We start from the raw sequence: 19428 nt of genomic DNA on the forward strand, positions 1-19428 counted from the left end.
TAGAGATAGATGGAAGTGTGTAGCGGGATAAGCATCTGCTTGGTAGGAAGGAAAAAGAGTTTGCATGGAAAATGTTGACTTTATTGAGATGCGAGGTCTGGAAGTGATGCAACCAATGAGCAAGTGCCTCACGTAGGTGCATTGAAACCGAAGGAGAAGACATGGAGTGTGATGCAATGATCCCTACTACGAGGTTGAGGGTATACCGTATTGAATAGGCCTCTAGCAGTTACGCCATTTTGTGAAGAAAGAAACGCATATTCTTTAAATGCTGAAGTCTTCTTTGGAAAGTTGACCTTTCTTGTGTTCTGGGTCTCCGGTATAACCGATAAATGATGTTGCGTGTAGGCATTGTGAGAGTGATCAGAATTCGAGACATTGAAAGTGGACCCGTCAAACACTACTTTTCCTCGTTCCGTGATAGTGAGTAAAGATGAAATTGTGACTTTTTGCAATAACGCCGTCCTATCTATTTGTGCCGTTCCCGTCATGCAAATGCAAATTCCTGCCTCGATGGGGTTATGCGGGGAATAAAACCAGCCGGAGAAAGAGCCATACTTAATACATATGCGCCGAAATTATATGTTCGCGTGTCATTAGTGAGACCTCGTAGCCAGAAATTGACGAGATCCATTCGATGGAGGCGGTTCTCCGTGTTCGTAGACCCACGATATGCGCGGTTGTTGCCACAGAATATTGCATGGTTGCAAGTGCTCGTGTTGAAGCTGTGGATTATGAGAATTATGCGGGCAAGGCCAGCGCCTTGATGTTGACGGAGGTTGGTTGGCCACGGATGAGCTCCGTCATGACTTTTCCGGTGCCGAGAGATTGGGAAATTCCTGGAGTCTGATTAGTATGTTGACCCAAGAGAGGCACATCCGAAACAGTCGTACCCCATGCGCCATGGCCAGCAGCCACGAAAATGCCGCCTTTGTCACCGCCGAGAGTCTGAATGCCAAGCTTCATGTCGGGGACTCGAGAAATAATCGGTCTGCCACTAGAAGTCACGGGGCGGAAACACTGTCCAGAAGTAAGCCAAGGAGCTCCAAATCCAACCGGGATTTCCTCACCAGTCCTTCCCTAAGCATCTCGAGGTCACTGTCCTTGTCCGGCAGACCGCACATGGTGGCTGCGACCTCTTTCAGCTGTTTCATGGCGTCTTCCCTGGGCTTGACCTCCGAGGCAAGCTCCGGCAAAGGAACCTGGGTGGTGTTGAGTCCTGCGATGTAGATTTCTCCGCTAAGTCGGCTGAAAAGTTCAGGCGAGAAGCCGAGAGTGTCAGTGGCGAATATAGCGTGGCAGCCCAGATCCTCTTGCTCCTTGGTCCATCGAGGCGAGCGAAGAAGGAGTGAGTGGCCGGCGAGGGGCGAAATGGGTATCCGGACATTGGTCTTCGGGAACAGCGTGGTAAAAACCCTTGGGGTCCAGGCTCCAGCAGTGACAACGAGGCGGGCACAGGGGACTTTGCACTGTTAGTGATCTTTGAAGGGATCCGTGGCAGAAATCGGGCTCGCTCTTACTTTCCACCTCCATGCCAGTCTCAGTGGCAACGCGGATTGCGCTCATCAAACCCTTCTCGTCTCTCGACACGCCGACAGCCTTCGCCGGGTGGTGGAGATGGACGCCCCTCTCGCGGCATTGGTCCAGCAACCACTCGCACAGGCGCTTAGGATCGCTGCTCCAGATCAGTACGGGCAACAAACAAGCATGGGACCAAACTTACATCTGCGCAGTGCTCGCGTCCTGGCTGATGACCTCGAGGCTGCTGCCAGGCTTCAGCGCCAACCACGCGGGGCCCTCGCCCTTCTCGAAGTGGTCCTGGCCGCCGGCAGCTTTGGCGCGGCTGGTGCCGTTGCGCAACCAGTCCTCTCCGCTACCAAGCACGGCCTCTTCGCTGTTCTCCGGGTCCTGGCTGAGGGAGGTGCCAATGCTCAGGCAGTAGCCCCATTTGTTCCGGCCGTCGTGCTTCTCGGCGAGCTCCTTGTGCAGGCGGAAGGACAGGGCGCCCAGCGGGGCAACAGAGGGCGCAAACCCTGGGGCAGCGTCAGCGTCGCGCAAGCTCACACAAGAAAATTCACGCACAATCTTCGGCGAGGAAGCCACCGGCGAGGCCCGAGGCAGAGCAAAACAGCTCGTCGGCGGACTCGACTATGTGGATGGAGGCAGGGTCGACATCGGGGGTGTGGGCGAGGTAGTAGGCGGTGGAGAGACCAATGATGCCTGCGCCGAGGATGACGGTCTGGGTCGGGGTGCTGGCCATGCTGGTCAGGGAATGCGATGGCGGATCTGCGGACGAGTGGTGGAGGGCAGGCGCGGGTTCAGACTGCCCGCCTGGGGTTTATGTAAGAGGGCAGGCGGCATCGTCGTGTGCGGCTGCTTCAGTTAAGCAGAATATCATACGATCCGTCCCAGCGACGGGCGTTGTGAAAGGCGCCAAACCCCACATCGCCATGACGTCCGCCCGCACCCCTCGCACACTTAACGCAGATCCACACCAGCGTCACCGGCAGGAAAAAAAAAGGCGGGTCTGCCCGGGACGAGGCTTTCTCGGGCCTTGGGGCGCGCGCATTATTTTTCGCGCTCCCGAGCGGCGGTGCCTGTCCCTCTTCACCTCCGCCCACCCCTCGCCATCGAACCACCACCCATGGCCGCCGCGGGGAAAGTCATCATTGTCACCGGCGCCTCCCGGGGTACGCCGCCGGCCCTCTCCCCGTGCATGTGGCCCGCCGTCTGCTGACGCATCTCGGCCCGCGCTCAACAGGCATCGGGCTCGCCATTAGCCACTTCCTGCTGCAGCGCCAATGCAGGCTCGTCGTTGTTGCCCGAAGCAAGGAGCCACTCGAGCGGCTGCGTGCAGAGCATCCGGAACAGGTGCAGCTCCTGTCAGGAGACCTCTCCGACTTTTCAATCGGCAAACAGGCCGCCGATCTCGCTCTCCAGCACTGGAACCGCCTGGACGGGCTCGTTGTGAACCACGGCGTGCTCGAGCCGGTGAAGAAGATCTGCGACACCGAGCCCGAGGAATGGAGGGCTGCCTTTGATGTCAATGTATTCTCCGGCATTGCCCTGGTACCGTGCCCCCATGCCTGCTGCGCTCATTGCCCCTTCTGACCGCCCGTGTAGATCAAGGCTGCCCTGCCCGCCCTGCGCTCTTCCAAGGGCCGTATTGTGCTCGTCTCGTCGGGGGCTGCCACGCACTCCTATGCCGCATGGGGCGTCTACGGTGCATCCAAGGCCGTGTTCAACCACTTGGCCGAGACTTTGGCCGCTGAAGAACCCGACGTTACCACCGTCTCTATCCGTCCTGGCACCGTTGACACGGCCATGCAGGACAACATCCGCGCCACTCATCACAAGCAGATGGATCCTAAGGATGCAGAAAAATTTCTTGGTTTGCCATCTAACGGTAAATTGCTCCGTCCTGACCAGCCCGGCAACGTCATGGCCCGTCTAGTTCTCGATGCTCCAAAGGAGCTGAACGGCCGATTCCTAAAGTATGTGCTCCCCTACATTGCCTCACCCCACCTCGTGCTGATGCCGGCTCTGCAGCTGGAACGATGGGGAGCTGGCGGCTTTCCAAGATGCATGAAACTAGCTAGGGTGTTAGCCACAATGTCTTTCTTCTGCATGGCCACAGTGAAAAGAACAGAGACTTGTGCTATCTCAGGCGAAAGATGAAAAGGCTCGACACGTTCTCGACATAGGGCTTTTTACACCCTCCGTCTTAGCATGGAATGTGATCTTTTGTCATCACAGGAAATGGGGGAGAGGATGAAAGGCGCTGCATCTACGTACCATTGCCAACGACGTCCAAATAAGCTCCTGCCAACACACTAGCCTATGGCATGCACTGCACCAGCAGGGCCACGACAGTGGATGACTCGTTCGGATCATCAATTAAAATCAGATCGCCACAGATTCGACAGCACTCTTTGCTTCTTGATCATCGCTTGGGGAGTGGCGTGACGCGGCTGATGAGAGATCGGGGGCCACCTACCTGCAGCGCACTCGCTAATCAAGGATATGCACCCAAATTGGGACAATGCGGGTCGCTGTGCAGCCGATCGTACGATCAAGCGGGGTGGCGCCATGCTTGATGATCCCGTTGGAGAATCATGCGGGAGCGGCCTGACAGTCGCCCGCTCTGGGGTCCCGCAATGTGGGAGGAATCCCGTGCGCCCATTCTGGCCGAGCTTGAATCTGAGACATACGCCTTGTGTACCCCTGCATGAATCGCACAGCGCTCCTACACATCAGACGCGAACCGGTGTCATAAGGCAGCTACTAAGCCGTCCGACGCGCCATTTGCGTTGGGGACCGGCACTTCGCCCACACCGGCAATGCCATGATCGAAAGCTTCACTAAATCTTCGGATCGTTAGCACTTGTCCGCAGGCCAGCGCGATAGAAATGAAGCTGTGCATGGTTCTTCTCAGAAAGTCCGTTTGGCTAGGACAGGTAATCACCACAATGTTGGTCTGATAGGGGCGACACGAATGTTCATCTTCGGAGCGGGTGAGTGTGAGGGACGGACAGGCAACTTACCACTACGAAATGCTGGCCAGGTGTGCGGCTCAAAAAGTTGGTGATGGAAGCGAAGAGAGAAAAAAAAAGTTTCCAGGCATTTGAGAAGCGCTCGGAAGCACAGCTTTGCCGGCGCCGGCGCGGTCCGTGCGGCGGCCGAGCTAGGATGAAGCGTCAGCTCTGTTCTTAACATTTAAAGAATGCCAAACGACCGCGACCATGTGTTGTGAGCGCAGCATTGGTCGCGAACCCCATCTCTCTGTGCCGCCTTCTGCTTCAACCCCATCCTGAGACTTTGTGCAAGCGAGCCATGTCAGACCGCGAATTTGGAGGTGCGTCGCAATCAACCAGGCTGCCGTGTCGCGCAAAGTGAAGCAACGGACTCCGCGCTGACTCCGGCGACAGGCAACGACGAGCTTTCGCTCCCGAAAGGTATGCGAACCTTCTCCCTGGTCCCGCGCACCTACACCGCCCGTCCCCGCCGCGCTCGCGGCCTCGGGCAAGCCCAGGGAGGGGTGCCCAAGCACCCCGCCTTCACCTCGCTTTCGAGACGCGCTGACCGGGAACAAAGCCACCGTCCAGAAGATCATCAACGAGATCCTCGCAAATGACCCGGGCGTCACGTTCGCCAAGGAGACGCGTGACCTCTTGATCGAGTGCTGTGTTGAGTTCATCACCATGATCTCCTCCGAGGCAAACGATATCGCCGAGAAGGAAGCGAAGAAGACGATCGCATGCGAGCACGTCAAGGCTGCGCTGGAGGACTTCGGCTTTGGAAACTACGTGGACGACATCATGCAGGTCGCGGCGGACCAGCGCAAGCAGCAGATGGTGGGTCCCCCGAGCTTGCCCGACAACAGCACAAGGCGCGCTAACGGCCGCGTTTCCAGAACCGCGAGAAGAAGCAGAGCAAGATCGAGCAAAGTGGTCTCAGCGAGGAGGAGCTGATCAGGCAGCAGCAGGAGCTCTTCCGGTCCGCCACCGACAAGTTCAACTCGGGTCCGCACGAGGCGTGAGAGCTCTGAGGTTTGACTATGGCGTTGCGGATAGGCGTTTTGGCGTTGCAGGCAGCGGGATGGCCGGAAATGCATGGAAGGACTGGGAAAGCGGGCAGAAGACGAGTTTTGACATGATATGAAAACGATTTATTTGAGCATGAGTTAGAGCGAGCTATAAGCGCTACGTGCTGGTGCGTGGCTCCGGGCCGCAGCGCGCAGGTAGTATGACGTTCCTCAAGCAAGCGAGATGCCGCGGCGCTGCCCTACGGCGCTGCTCCAGACTCCGCCAGCAGACCTTCCGCACCACTCTTGCTCGCACACGCCTTCGTGATTTTGCATCCCCTCGCCATCGCTCCCTACCGCGACTGACCGCAACCATGTCTGGCCTCGAAAAAGCGCTGTTCAACCTCAAGGCACGTCGCGCCCATCCCCGCATTGGCACCCCGCGCTAACAATGCCTGCGCACGCAGTTCACCGCGAAGCAGCTCAACCGTCAAGCCGCCAAAGCTGGCAAGGATGAGCAGACCGAGAAGACGAAGCTCGAAAAGGTGCGTCGCGCCCTTTACACAGCCCGCCGGAGCAGCGCCACCTGCCCGCAAACACTGGCACGACTGACACACCGACTCGGGCGCAAACAGGCTATGAAGCAGGGCCACAACGACATCGCCAAAATCTACGCCCAGAACGCCATAAGGAAGCAGAATGAAAAGCTCAACCTGCTGCGTTTGGCGTCGCGCATCGACGCTGTCAGCAGCAGGGTACAAACAGCGGTGACGATGCGTCAGGTCACGGGTAGCATGGCGAACGTGGTCAAAGGCATGGACTCGGCCATGAAGACTATGGACCTGGAAAAGGTATCCTCTTCCCCAAACTTGACCTATTGGGGCACGGCTGTCTGACTTGCGCAAAAAGATCTCCGCAGTCATGGACAAATTCGAGACGCAGTTCGAGGACCTGGACGTCGCGACTGGCTATTACGAAAACGCCACCTCCTCGGCCACGGCCGTCGGCACACCACAAGAGGACGTCGACCGTCTGATGGCGCAGGCCGCGGACAAGGCGGGAGTCGAGCTCAACCAGGAACTCGAGGGCGCTACGCCTGCCAAGACGAAGATTGGTCCTACCGAGGAGATGGAAGATGGCCTCAACGAGCGCCTCAGGGCTCTGAGGAACTAAGCCAGACGGCGCTATGCGATACCTATACAAGCGAAAGAATGGGCACTGACGGGAGTTTATGGCGTTTTTTAGGCTTAAATCCCGGGGCTATTACTGAATGAGTAAATATACATGAGTGGGTATTCGGTGGGTGTGAAATTCTTACAAATTGTCAATGTTGCGCGCGAATTGTTGGATGTCCTTCAGACAATGTGCAGGATTGTGTCAGAATCCAACCTAATAGTGTTGGTGGTTTCTCTCTCAGCTGTGTAGTAAAAAACAAGCAGCCTGTCGCATTGTATGGGTTCTCTTGTTACGGTTCTTTTAACAGCATTCATCTTGCGTTGACCTACTTGCATTGTACGAGCTGCTTCTGACTGGGATTCCGAAGAAATAGTGCAGCAGGAATGCGATTCTGCATGAGCCAAGAAAGAGCGACGTCATTGCTACAGCAGTATGTTCAGAGGATGCCACGTAATCTGGAGGCCGGCTTTGCTGCCTGAACTACAACGGGCTAGTGAAGAGTCTACTTGAATCTCCGCAGGCATATACGCTCATTCAAGACGTGCTGTGTAGTATCAAATCTGCTAGTATTATACCTCAGGCTATAAGCTGGTATAGCCTATGCTAACAAATTCCTTATACTCGTATTGATACCTACCTTGTCGGTTTATGACTAACTTTATAATAAAGCGAATATAAATAAAGTTCCCTACTTAGAGATAGGCTTCTAGAAATCAATCTTACTGCCTGGTTGATCTCTTTTTACGCTTATGTGGCCTTTCTTAATGAAGGGCTGACTCGTCTCAGCAGGAAGGTAAGACACATATTACATTAATATTGAGCCATCGATTTTTAAGCCTACCATTTCGTTACGATCGGAGCAATGGTGACGCCAGATGATGCATGGGGCTTTCCTCCCTTCCTAGAACCCGGATTCATAAATATGCAAGGGAGTGACGGCAGGAGCCTCTGTGTTGCAAATGTGAAAATTTTGGGTGACGCAACAATCATGGGGGTTGGCAGGTAACTGGAGGAGAGGGAAAACAACGTCATTCCCTGCAGTGTGTGTTTAGAGACTTCTGATAAACCAATCGCAAACCGCAAGTCTGAGACGCCACTGATCCGTCGGTGAGGGCCTGCTCTGGCTTCCCCAAACCTCTGCGAAAACATGCCCGGTCTGCTAAAGCGAATTGCATACCGTAAGGGAAACAGAGATTGTTTCAGTCTTGTGAAACACGAACGAAAGTACGTGTGCGATACCGAAGTGTGGAACTCACTCGTGATGCAGTTGAAGCATTTGATGCTCTCTGATCACAAACCCCTCGAGGAGCAGAATTTGCGCTCAAAGAAATGCAGCTGCTACAAATATGCTTTCGTTTCAAAAGGACTTGGGAGTGACGTAACGCATTAATTTACGAGGCCTGAACGCTTCCTGATATTTGTTGTAGCGTTGAATCCGTACGTGTTGAATAGATACATATGTGGTCAATATAGGTAAACCTAACTGCAGTTTCTATGAGGAATCACCACATGTGATGGTGAGAATGAGCTTGTAGCGGGGAGGAAAGGTTCGCGAGAGAGACTTACTGCGCCGAGCAAGCCTCAGGTGCTTCGGTGCCGCTCATGGGGATCAGATAGCTTGTAAAGCACACAATATGGATCAGCATCCAGTATTGAGTCCAGTCTTGTCGGTCTGTGCTATAGCCCACGTGGTCAATTCCGTCTCGGCGCTGAACGATAGCTGTCTCCCCACGGTTAGGGGGTTACCGCAAAAGGACACTTGAAGCTTTGGGACTGGCGTGATTGTACCACACTAGTGCTGTCAATCACGTCTGAGCGAGAGCTCCAAGTTTCCCAACATGTTCCAACCACAAGCAAACAAACATCATCCCAGGTCAGCCAAGCTTTGCCGTTGTCGCGGCAGGGATGGGTGGTGCGGAAGCAGCAAAGCTTGAGGAGCAGCGGCGCAACAATGGCGCGCGCCGATCACATTGTTGTGGCATATTGTCTGCTCGGAAGCATCGCAGACATCGGGGCCATTTTCTAGGCGGGGAGACTAGCGCATTGTCGCGACGCTTACTCTGGCACCGTGTACGTGGTATGACGATCAAGCATTAGCCCACTGCGCCGGCTCCGAATGGCGATAGACGTAGCTTGCATGCGGTGAGGACTGCTGATGCCATTTGCTCCACGACAGACCCGTCTTCAGCCCCTGAGATGAGCAATAGCACAGCTGGTGTTCCTCGGAAGTCGGCACACGCAAGACATGGGCGGCTCGCGAGAAGGTAGGAATTGTAGCCATTTGGCGCAAGCGTCGGCCAGCCAAGCGCAGTAAGCTCATTGGAGGCCTTGGAAGAGTCATCAGGGCTGGTCCAAGCACGCTTCCAGGCGCGTTCTGGCTCACCTGCCAAGCACGAGTGGAGTTTGGCTTCGTCGCCCGTGCGGGACGAGTGAGGCTGTCCGCGTGGCGGCGGGCAGCACGCGGACCGCGGCACAGCACCTGTCGAGTGCGCCAAGCGGTGCTCGTCTGCGGACAGGCGCCGGAGTCACGGTCGGTTGTGGCAGCGCAGGTGGAACCGGGTGCTCGCGTAGGCGCCATGGTGCGTTGTTGCGTGCTGGACGAGGAAGTGTTCCGGAGTTGCAGGGCGGCGGCGATTGGCCGCCTCCTGGCATCAGCCACAGTTTGCGCCACCGCCAGCGGGCTTGGCACTCGTCAGCGCGCGGCGCGCGGCCCTTAGAGCAAAGGGGCTGTTGCCCAACTGCCAGGGCAGGATCGCGGCAAACGGCAGCTACGAGCAAAGAAGCGCCGCGGCCAACTTATCTTCGGCGCTGCGCCGCGCTGTGTTTCCCGTCGTCCTCATCATTTCGCAAGTCTGGTCGACGTGCGCCACACACTGCCCTCTGAGTGGCCAGCCCCCGGAGATGCGTAAGTGTACCCTACCCGTACCCCAGCGCGCCAACGTGGAGCAAGCCCTCTTGGCCACGCTGCCGTCCGCGCTTAGCGGCTCGTTCGGAAGCTCCTGGCGTCTTGTCCCGCCTTATCGTGCTTATTTAGCACCGCGCCCACCCGAGGCTCTCATTCCACACTCGTCACTCTTCGCTCTCTGCGAACCACACCTCGATGGGAGATCCCTCTAATCGCTTCTCAGACCGTATAAACTCGTGGGCGAAAGCACATGCCTCGAATCGCCAACCCAGAGACGTCCGCCGGTCTATTCTTCCACTGAGCAATCAGTCCAGCAATGGGACTGTCCCGTCTGCTGCCTCAACAACTTCCGAGAAGCCTCCCCACACTCCTCCGAGCACTGGCAGCCCGCCAGCCGCCAGCAATGTCGCCGACAGCGCATCTGCATCGCCTGCTCCGCCTCCCGGCAATACCCAGCTTGATGGAGCTCCGCCTCCCGCCCTAGACTCCGGCGAGAAACCGCCCTTCCCCACTCGCACCAAAAATGCCGTTATCCGCTTCTTCCAGCACACCAAAGATGCCCTGTGCTACAGCTGGGTCAACGTATTGCTGGTCTTCGTCCCCATAGGCATTGCTAGTAAGCCGGCCGGCATGTCCGAAGAGCTCATCTTCTCCATGAACGCCATAGCCATCATTCCGCTTGCCGGTCTCCTCAGCCACGCCACCGAGAGCGTCGCTTCGAGACTCGGAGACACGCTAGGAGCTCTGCTCAACGTCTCCTTCGGCAATGCTGTCGAGTTGATCCTGTTCATTATCCTGCTTGCCAAGAATGAAATCCGTGTCGTCCAAGCATCGCTGCTTGGCTCGATCCTTGCCAACTTGCTTCTTATCCTTGGCATGGCTTTCCTCCTCGGTGGCTTGCGCTTCCAAGAGCAGGTAAGCTGTGACGCACTAGTGAGATATCCTGCATGGAGCTAATGCACGCTCCAGGTCTACAACAGCACGGTAACTCAGATGAGTGCTTGTCTGCTCAGCTTGGCTGTCATGAGCCTGCTGTTGCCCGTAAGCCACCCCAGCCTCAAACCACGCCGCGACGCCCTGCTAACATTCGTGCAGACCGCCTTTCATGCTTCCTTCTCCAGCTACAGCACGGCCGACGACAAGACTCTTCAAGTCAGTCGCGGAACCAGCGTGGTAAGTGTGACAATCGCTTGTGCCTCCTGGTGCTTGGTCTAATGGATGACCAGGTCCTACTCCTCGTATACGTGCTCTATCTCCTGTTCCAGCTCAAATCCCATGCCTACCTCTATGAAAGCACGCCACAGCACATCATCGATGAAGAGTCCCACCCGGGTGTCTTGGCCGACATGCTCAACTCGTCCAGCTCATCGGATTCGTCTAGCGACTCCAGTAGCTCCGACACCGACAGCTCGTCGGGATCCAACACTACGGCCAAGAAGATCAAGCGAGCTTTCAGACATCGCAAGCGTCGCAAGTCTAGCACAAGCTCCACGAAGGAGACCCCGTCACTCCCCTCGGTTATGAGCACTCCGTCGGTCGAGAACCACCGAGCCTATTTCGGCAATCAGGCTGGCGGTCAAGAAGGTAGCTTGTCCAGGCGTGGATCGGTCCTCGGTGCCATTCTGAGCGGAGACGAAGCCGATACGGATGATGCTGCAGTGCGTACTGGTGGTTCCCGTGTTCGTGATTTTGAGGCTGGATCTTCCGTTTCTGCATCAGCCGACAAAACCCGGAAGAAGCACAGGAAGAAGCACAGAAAGCATGCCAATGCCACCGAGCCCGAGGGAGACGCGAACGAAAAGAAGGTCGGCCCCGAGTCGTCGAAGGCAGCCCCAACCGAAAAGAATTCTCGTCGCGTTGGGTTTGCGGAAGACCCGGTGCCTGAACCCACCGATCCTGCGTCGCCAAACTCTTCCAAGCGTCCCTTTAACTTTCGCCAGCTTTCCACTCGTCCTGCAATGCTCCCGTCCATGCCAGGGTTCCTCCAGAACAACGTCTTTGTCACTCCACCACCTACCGCTGGTCCTGGCATGGCGACTGGTCGCGGTCTGCGCCGTACCGCTTCTTTGCCCGACCGCCTCAACGGGACTTCGAACAGTTCAGCACGCCGTTCCATACCTCCCATGGCAATTTACCCTGGACACACGACTTCCCAGCAGGAACAAGTCGAAGAGCCCGTAAAACACGTGATGTCTCGCACTTCGGCCGTCATGATGTTGCTTATCAGCACCGGTTTGGTCGCTGTTTGTGCGGACTTCATGAGTGATGCCATCGAGCCATTGGTCGACAGAACCGGTATCAGCCAGGCCTTCATCGGTCTCATCATTCTCCCCATCGTCGGAAACGCTGCCGAGCACGTTACTGCAGTCACTGTAGCTGCGAAGAACAAGATGGACCTTGCTATCGGTGTTGCCGTTGGCAGTAGCATTCAGATCGCAATCTTCGTCACTCCCTTCATCGTCATTCTCGGCTGGATCATGGGCAAAGAGATGTCCCTCTACTTCAATATTTTCGAGACAGTCTCCCTCTTTGTCACGGCATTCGTCATCAACTTTCTTATTCTGGACGGGCGCAGCAATTACCTCGAGGGCGCACTGCTCATTGCTGCCTACGTGATCATTGCGTAAGTTTTGTCCTCGTCCCTGATGATAATGAAGAGTCAAGTATTAACGTGGTAACAGTGTTGCTTCTTTCTTCTATCCGGATGGCTGCGAGGCCAGTCAGATCGGTGGTTCGGAGGGTTCGTGCTAGGTGCATGCCTAGACTCCTGGTTTCATGATGTTACGCCAAAGGGAGGTAATTAATTTCAGGTACCTCAGGTTGGTGAATGACGTCAGAATATGATGCGGTTTTCGGGCTGCCTTTTTCAGGTCGCATCCTTGCTTTGCGACTTCACTTCGACGAGTCATTCCTTACGAATATAATGCTATCTTTACGCAGGGCCCCTGATCTCTCGGCCCCTGCATCCAATCGTATGATTTGATGTGAGCAATTTCTTCTGAACATGTTCTTCGGTGAGGCGAGCTCCAATTCGACGATGGAAAGCCAGGAAGCAATTTCTTCTTGCGATGGTGTTGATGACAGCCTGACCATGTCCGGACACGCATGTTATTATTAGTCTCGAAGTCGAAGGTCTTGGAATCTAACAGGCCATTTCCGTCCGAACCGACCCATGGAGAGTAGATCCGGTGTTGGGATGGACAGGAGTCGCCCTGACATTCGCCTTGTTCGAACAGTAGGACAAGATATCGTGCACTCGCGGAAAAGACGCACGCAGATTACGAACATCATGAGAAAGAAAGGACGAAATAATGGTACGACATACAACAACACTATATCTACATTGATACGTACATACATACAAGTCTAAATAGTCTAGGCTTTTGGTCTAAACATCCCCTTCTAGATGGCACGACGCACGTGTCGTACGTCCCTGTTTTACATTCAACCTTGCGGATATTCTGGTTTGATATACATCTACAAGCGAGCGCTAGTCGGTGGTCATAACTGCGTTATAAAAAGCAAGGTTATCGTCGCTAACGATGGACTTGAAAAAGAAGTGAATCTAGGTGGGAGTTGCACTCATGTGAACTCCTCTTCCAAAACGCCCAAAGATTGTTCGCTTAGAAAGTGAAAACGCCTGGCAATCTGATAAGCTCTGGTGGAGAACAAGATGCGAAGGGGAAGCATGAATGGTTGTTGCGGTTGGCATTACTTCAACCAGCCAGCGGGGCGACGCGGGCACCCATGCGCTGCAGAGGCACGTCATCGGGAATGTTCAGGCTGTCGACGGAAGGCTCGACGGGGGAGATGCGGCTGGCCATGCTCTCAAGCACGGGCTCGGGGGTGGGGGTGCGGCTGATGCTCTGGGGGTTGGGGTTGGGGACCAGCAGCGGGACCTGGAAGGTCGGGGGCTTGACGGCGTTGGGCGAGAGCGGGCTGTTGAGACCCTCGCGGATGGTGCTGCGCTTGGCGGAGATGCGGGCCTCGGAGGGCAGCATCTGCTCGAAGCCGAGGCGGCGGGCGACCTTCTCGATGGACTTGAAGTAGCGCACCGTCTTGACCTTGAGCTCCAGCGTGGCGTCCTCGTCGACGACGAGCATGGGGTGCTGGTGCTGCTGCAGGGCCGACAGGGTCCACATGTGGTTGACGCCCTCCTCGACGCACTTCTGCAGCGCCAGGGCCTTGTGGGCGCCCGTGATGATGATGACGACCTCGCGGGCGTCCAGCACGGTGCCGACGCCGACGGTCAGGGCCATGGCGGGCACCTGCGAGACGTCGTTGCCGAAGAAGCGCGAGTTAGCGAGGATGGTGTCGTAGGCCAGCGTCTTGACGCGGGTGCGCGACTGCAGGCTGGAGCCGGGCTCGTTGAAGGCGATGTGGCCGTCGGCGCCGATGCCGCCCAGGAACAGCTCAATGCCGCCGGCGGCCTTGATCTTCTCCTCGTAGGCCAGGCATTCGGCCTCCAGATCGGGGGCGTTGCCGTTCAGAATGTTGATGTTGGCCGGGTCCAGGTCGACATGCGAGAAGAAGTGCTTGTACATGAAGCTGTGGTACGACTCGGGGTGCTCGCGCGGGATGCCGACGTACTCGTCCTGGCCAGGGCGTTAGCAAACCCTTTGTCCACAGGGGACGTGGTGCAAAGCAAACTCGACGTGCGACCAAGCTCCCTCATTGGCCCAGGTGGGCGGGCCGCTAGCATCTGCACGTAATAGGGAATACGAAATATTTATAGCGTTGCGGAAAAGGGCAAGGGCCGGGTCGTACCATGTTGAACGTGACAACGTTCCGGAACGAGACGTCGCCATTCTTGAATTTCTGCACCAGCAGTTTGTAGATGATTTCGGGGCTGCTGCCGGTGGGCAGGCCCAGCACGAAGGGCTTCTCGGGCGTTGGCTCGAAGGCGCGGATGCGCTCTGGGGCAAACGGTCAATTCTAATATTAGATACGAACGGTGGAGAGACACGGACGTACCGACAATGTAGTCTGCTATATACTTGGACGCAGCGTGGGCGTCGTCACGAACGATCAACCTCCTAGACGTGGTTGGTCAGCGCTAAGCCTCACCGCTCGGGCGACGAGGGCCTTACATGGCGGCGAAGGATCCGAGGCGTATAGGCTGGCCGAAAATGGCAGTCGTGTGTCTGGGGGCTTTTGGGCGGGAGCGGCAGACTGTGCAGGCGTCGCTGACCCTGGGGCAGCCAGAGGCTTTTTACGTTGTCTGGTAGCATCTGTCTTTGACGGCGTTGCCACTGGATCTCAGCGGCAGCATGGCCGCCTTCGGCGAAAGTGTGCCGGAATCGCGGCGCCTCATTGGGCGCGAGGGCCGGTGTTGTCGGGGATTCGGTGCAGCGTCATAGTGCTACCACACTCGCTCTCCCGTGCGGTCTTCTGGGCGGTGCGAATCGTCTGGTTCCACCGGCGCGCCGTCATACCACGCAACGCAGACCGGGGGTCGTAGGGCAGAGCAGGCCAGGCGCGGGTGCCCGGCGGCGATAGCAGGGCGAGTCAGCCAGGGTCGCAGCTGGCCCTCTGCGACACTGTTATCGCGGGCGGCAGCTTTTGGCGGGGACGGCGCTGGAGGTTACATTGCCTGGTGGCTTGCCCGACCGTTGCAACTGGCAGCGCCGGCTCTGGCGGCCAGCAGCCGATAGCCAGCGCGCCTAGCCACGGCACCCCGCGACAGCTGCTCGTGGCGGCGCGAGCCTCCCCAGCGCCTTCCTTTGCGCGGCTTATCGTTACCTGGCTGCTCGTGCCGCGGCTGCTATCTCCCGCCTGCTCCTTGCGGCGCGCCAATGCGCTGTGCGGAGAGGGACCGCTAGCGCTCCGCCGGGCCACGACCACGCCACGGGAGCTGCAATATATAGAAAGCGCGGCTGCTCGTGTGCCCCAGGCAAGCGACGTGCTCCCCTCGCGCTCGTCAAAACCTCGTGGCACCACCCGGCTAGCCAGTGCGCTGCTGTTGCGTCTCCGCCCCCGACTTCCCCTATCTCCGCTCGCCTCCACACGGCCCCGGCGCACCACATCCACACCATGGCCGACAACGAGAAGCAGTCGCACGCCGAGGAGCGCGCCGCCCCCGGCAGCCCGCCGCCCGAAGACGCTGGCGTCGCCGACGCGCGCAAGAAATCATGGAAGTACCGCGAGTTCAACATCCTGGGCCACAGGGTCTACTACGCGTCGCCCGCCGCGCAGCTCGGCATCGTGTCGTTCGTGTGCTTCATGTGCCCGGGCATGTTCAATGCCTTGTCCGGCATGGGCGGCGGTGGCCAGGTCGACACTGAGGCCGCCAACAAGGCCAACATCGCCCTGTACTCGACCTTCGCCGTCGTCGGCTTCTTTGCCGGCACCATCGCCAACACGCTCGGTGTCAAATTCGCCCTGGGCTTCGGTGGCCTGGGCTACAGCATCTACGTCGCCTCCTTCCTCAGCTTCTCGCACACCCAGAACTATGGCTTCACCATCTTCGCCGGCGCCTTCCTTGGTGTGTGCGCCGGCCTGCTCTGGTGCGCCCAAGGTGCCATTATGATGTCCTATCCGCCCGAGGCCTCCAAGGGCCGCTACATCTCGTGGTTCTGGATGATCTTCAACCTGGGAGCTGTCATTGGAAGCTTGGTACGCCTTAACCGCTCCCCCGGATCGTCTTCGAGAAGTCTTCTAGCCATCCCTTGCTAACCACTTTCGGCCCACCTCACAGATTCCCCTTGGCCAGAACATTCACAACACCGAAGCCGCTACTGTTAGCGACGGCACCTACATTGGGTTCCTGGTCCTGACTCTGATCGGCGCAGCCCTCGCCTTCACCCTCGTCTCCGCCAAGAGCGTCATCCGTGAGGATGGCTCGCACATCATCCTGATGAAGAATCCCAGCTGGAAGACGGAGCTGATTGGTCTCGGCGAAACATTCGTCTCCGACCCCTACATCATCACCCTCTTCCCCATGTTCTGGGCCTCGAACTGGTTCTACACTTACCAGTTCAACGACATCAATGCCGCCTATTTCAACCTGCGCACCCGTGCCCTCAACAACACTCTGTACTACATCATGCAGATTGTCGGCGCCTTCATCTTCGGCTACGCTCTCGACCTCGAACGCTTCCGCCGCACCACCCGCGCCAAGGCCGTCTGGGTTGCCCTCTTCGTCCTTACCATGGCCATCTGGGGCGGCGGTTACGCTTTCCAGAAGACCTACACCCGCGCCGAAGCCGCATCCGACGATTTCCACGTCAAGGACTGGGCCCACGATGGATACATCGGCCCCATGTTTTTGTACATGTTCTACGGCTTCTACGATGCAGCTTGGCAAACCGCCGTCTACTGGTACGCCTAGACTTTCCCCTCCTCTCCCATTGCACACTTATCACTGACATTTCTCGAACTCACAGGCTCATGGGCGCCATGACCAACAACGGCCGAAAACTCGCCAACTTTGCCGGCTTCTACAAGGGCATTCAGTCGGCTGGTGCCGTCGTCATCTGGGCGCTCGACCTGGAGAAGCTGCCGTTCATGAACCTGTTCGCCTCTTGCTGGGCCCTGCTGGCTGGCTCGCTGATCATTGCTCTGCCCGTCATCCTCATCAAGATCAAGGACCACGTCTCCATCGAAGAGGATCTTAAGTTCACCGACAACAGCCTGACCGACGTTGCCCCCGTTGGCACCACTGCGTTCGAGGAGGAGACGAAGAAATGAATGCGGGTTTGCGGTAGAGCGTAAAGGTGCTTTGCTTCTTCTTTTCATTTTCTCGCCGTTAGCCTCTGGCTCTCTTTGAGTATCTTTTTTTAATGTTTTAGTGGAGACGGAGTGGATGGGTAGATCTGCGGGCTTTGAAGGAAATCTGGTTGCAATCATGATGGGCACGGAAAGACGAGCTGGTCGGTTGGGTGGGGTGCCAGCCCCATTGCCGACGAAAGAGGTGCACCGGACGTTTAATGCCTTCCGAATGGATGCTGATATGGCATCTCACTGAGGGGGAGTGACGCGGTGTTTGGTGGTTTTAGTTTTTGCTGATGATTGATGCGAGATGCGGATTTTTACGATACCACGGATGGTTTGGTGGCATGTGGGAAGGGCAGGAAAAGCAGTCGAATAAGAAGGGGACACTCCGTCTCGGACAATCTTACTCGTTTTTGATATCATGACTGTGGACAGCAGGAGGGGGTGACATCCGATACTTTCCCCTCTTCATGCGCAACCTTCTCGAGTGTTCGCGTGGGCTTCTGGAACTGCACACGATGCGCGTCCCTTACTTCGAGCTATGCCGTCAGCAACACGGCCGGAGCTAACTCCTAATCTTCACCGCTCCTGCCACTACCTCCGTTGGCGGCAGGAGCGATGTCATCTGCACGTCTGGAGAAAGTATAAGACGTCCATGCTGGTTTACATCGGGAGCTAATTGTTGGCATGCATGGTACACCCCTCTACTACCCACAACTATGGTTTGACTTGCCTAACTAATGCAAATCGCCCCTTCCAAGTGCCGGTGTCGCCTCCCGGAAAGTTTCTGTCAGATACGAGAACTTGCCTCATACGGTAACCAGCCGAATTGATCTTACTCAGCATTCTATCCATCTTCACTAATAGGAGATCACAAACTGCAACCCGGACACGAGACAGCCGGGGCCCCGCAAAGAAGATTGGCGCTACCGGGCCAGAGCAGCCGAATCGAAGCAACAAAGTTGTACGGGGGAAGGGAGAGGCTGAGAAAGAGACGTTGCGACATCGCTTAGTAGAAAAGTGGTCATTTGACGATTTCTGCGCCACAGCCGCGCCTCGGATACGTAAGAATGCTACCACGGCTGACAAGGAGAGCAAGATACGTAAGATGCGTGACCCTTTTCGCTCGTGTGAAAGGTGACGAGATACGCATCGCGGCACTCGCCGCCACTCCAAAGATAGGCAGGGTTGCGTCCTTGAGATGAGATGAGATGAGATGGAACGTTGGTGTGCACGTTGGAGAAGCGAAGCAAAAGAGTGTTCCTGAAAGATTCTTCCGAGAGCCAGGATATTGATGTGGTGGGGTCATGTCCCGTCGTTGATCGGCATACGAAGGGCACCTTACCATCTGCACCGACAACGGAAGCCAATGGGAGAGGGGGAGGGAAGGGCAACGAAGTGTCTGCGGCCCTGGAAGCTGCTACCGCGACTGCTACTGCTACCCTAGAGAAGGTACGTAGCATCACGGCCGGGCAAAAAGCAATGGGAAAGTGAACGGAAATTCAGTTCGGCTTGGCGATACGTGGACGCGCAGAAGGGACATGTGGTAAGGAATAGCGTTCGCTTACCAATATGACGGTTCTCATCTTACCGTTTAGACGGATGAGCACTTAGTTTTTCCTGCAGACCATGGTTATTCTGCATGCTCGAAGATGCAGTAACGGGCAGCTTTGCAGATGATTGAACAAAGACCAAGATACGAGCCGTCTCATTTGGAGCAGCTGCATTCAGCTTCCACAATAAAGGGGCGAAGGGTGCTGCGAAGCCATTACTAGCTCGCATATGGCGGGATTTCGACGCGGAACTTCCCAGCTTGTGTGCGGTGTTAGTGACCGTTTAACGTCGAACAAACGAGGAGGCGGTGAGAAAGCGCATGAACTTGGACAACGGCTTGACGCATTCCTGGGCAACTCGGCGCCCTTTATTGCACCGGTAGCCTCGCAATATGTGAGGGAGCAGGGCGGGCGAGAGGACAATTGGGGAGGATGAGGACGGCTGGTAAGCACGGCGTTTCCCGGCATTCATGCAAGCACGAAGCCATGGCCCAGGGAGAGCGTGGTGTAGCAGCGGACGGCGGGCGAAAGAAAGTCATCCACGTCGTTTTAGGATG

The 19428-nt window shown here is 56.7% G+C and overlaps 6 protein-coding genes across 6 annotated transcripts; 4 read left to right on the forward strand and 2 right to left on the reverse strand.

The window, feature by feature from the left end:
- Nucleotides 1–741: 741 nt before the first annotated feature.
- On the reverse strand, nt 742–2260 carry LTHEOB_375 (FAD dependent oxidoreductase; the record flags this gene model as incomplete). The annotated part of the gene is made up of 6 exons (XM_035512707.1): nt 742–839; nt 894–1020; nt 1071–1462; nt 1521–1675; nt 1724–2033; nt 2083–2260. The coding sequence occupies 6 exons, from the start codon at nt 2258–2260 to the stop codon at nt 742–744; spliced, it is 1260 nt and encodes a 419-aa protein (XP_035372377.1).
- A 384-nt stretch (nt 2261–2644) lies between these two features.
- LTHEOB_376 (Short-chain dehydrogenase) lies at nt 2645–3589 on the forward strand (the record flags this gene model as incomplete). Its single annotated transcript, XM_035512718.1, has 4 exons — nt 2645–2690; nt 2762–3069; nt 3124–3494; nt 3550–3589. 4 exons carry the CDS (start codon nt 2645–2647, stop codon nt 3587–3589), a joined length of 765 nt encoding a protein of 254 aa, XP_035372378.1.
- Nucleotides 3590–4833: 1244 nt separating this feature from the next.
- On the forward strand, nt 4834–6697 carry LTHEOB_377 (Transcription factor; the record flags this gene model as incomplete). Its single annotated transcript, XM_035512729.1, has 8 exons — nt 4834–4855; nt 4929–4955; nt 5095–5354; nt 5414–5535; nt 5688–5712; nt 5992–6069; nt 6160–6375; nt 6434–6697. The coding sequence occupies 8 exons, from the start codon at nt 4834–4836 to the stop codon at nt 6695–6697; spliced, it is 1014 nt and encodes a 337-aa protein (XP_035372379.1).
- Nucleotides 6698–9800: 3103 nt separating this feature from the next.
- On the forward strand, nt 9801–12356 carry LTHEOB_378 (Sodium/calcium exchanger membrane region; the record flags this gene model as incomplete). The annotated part of the gene is made up of 5 exons (XM_035512740.1): nt 9801–10520; nt 10575–10646; nt 10701–10778; nt 10832–12228; nt 12287–12356. The coding sequence occupies 5 exons, from the start codon at nt 9801–9803 to the stop codon at nt 12354–12356; spliced, it is 2337 nt and encodes a 778-aa protein (XP_035372380.1).
- A 965-nt stretch (nt 12357–13321) lies between these two features.
- LTHEOB_379 (Glucosamine-6-phosphate isomerase 1) lies at nt 13322–14919 on the reverse strand (the record flags this gene model as incomplete). Its single annotated transcript, XM_035512751.1, has 5 exons — nt 13322–14200; nt 14373–14521; nt 14580–14641; nt 14696–14749; nt 14822–14919. The coding sequence occupies 5 exons, from the start codon at nt 14917–14919 to the stop codon at nt 13322–13324; spliced, it is 1242 nt and encodes a 413-aa protein (XP_035372381.1).
- Nucleotides 14920–15638: 719 nt separating this feature from the next.
- On the forward strand, nt 15639–17294 carry LTHEOB_380 (Major facilitator superfamily transporter; the record flags this gene model as incomplete). The annotated part of the gene is made up of 3 exons (XM_035512763.1): nt 15639–16220; nt 16303–16925; nt 16991–17294. 3 exons carry the CDS (start codon nt 15639–15641, stop codon nt 17292–17294), a joined length of 1509 nt encoding a protein of 502 aa, XP_035372382.1.
- Between the last annotated feature and the right edge of the window lie 2134 nt (nt 17295–19428).

Source organism: Lasiodiplodia theobromae (assembly GCF_012971845.1).
Source record: "Lasiodiplodia theobromae strain AM2As chromosome Unknown scaffold_1, whole genome shotgun sequence".
Lineage (NCBI taxonomy): Eukaryota > Fungi > Ascomycota > Dothideomycetes > Botryosphaeriales > Botryosphaeriaceae > Lasiodiplodia > Lasiodiplodia theobromae.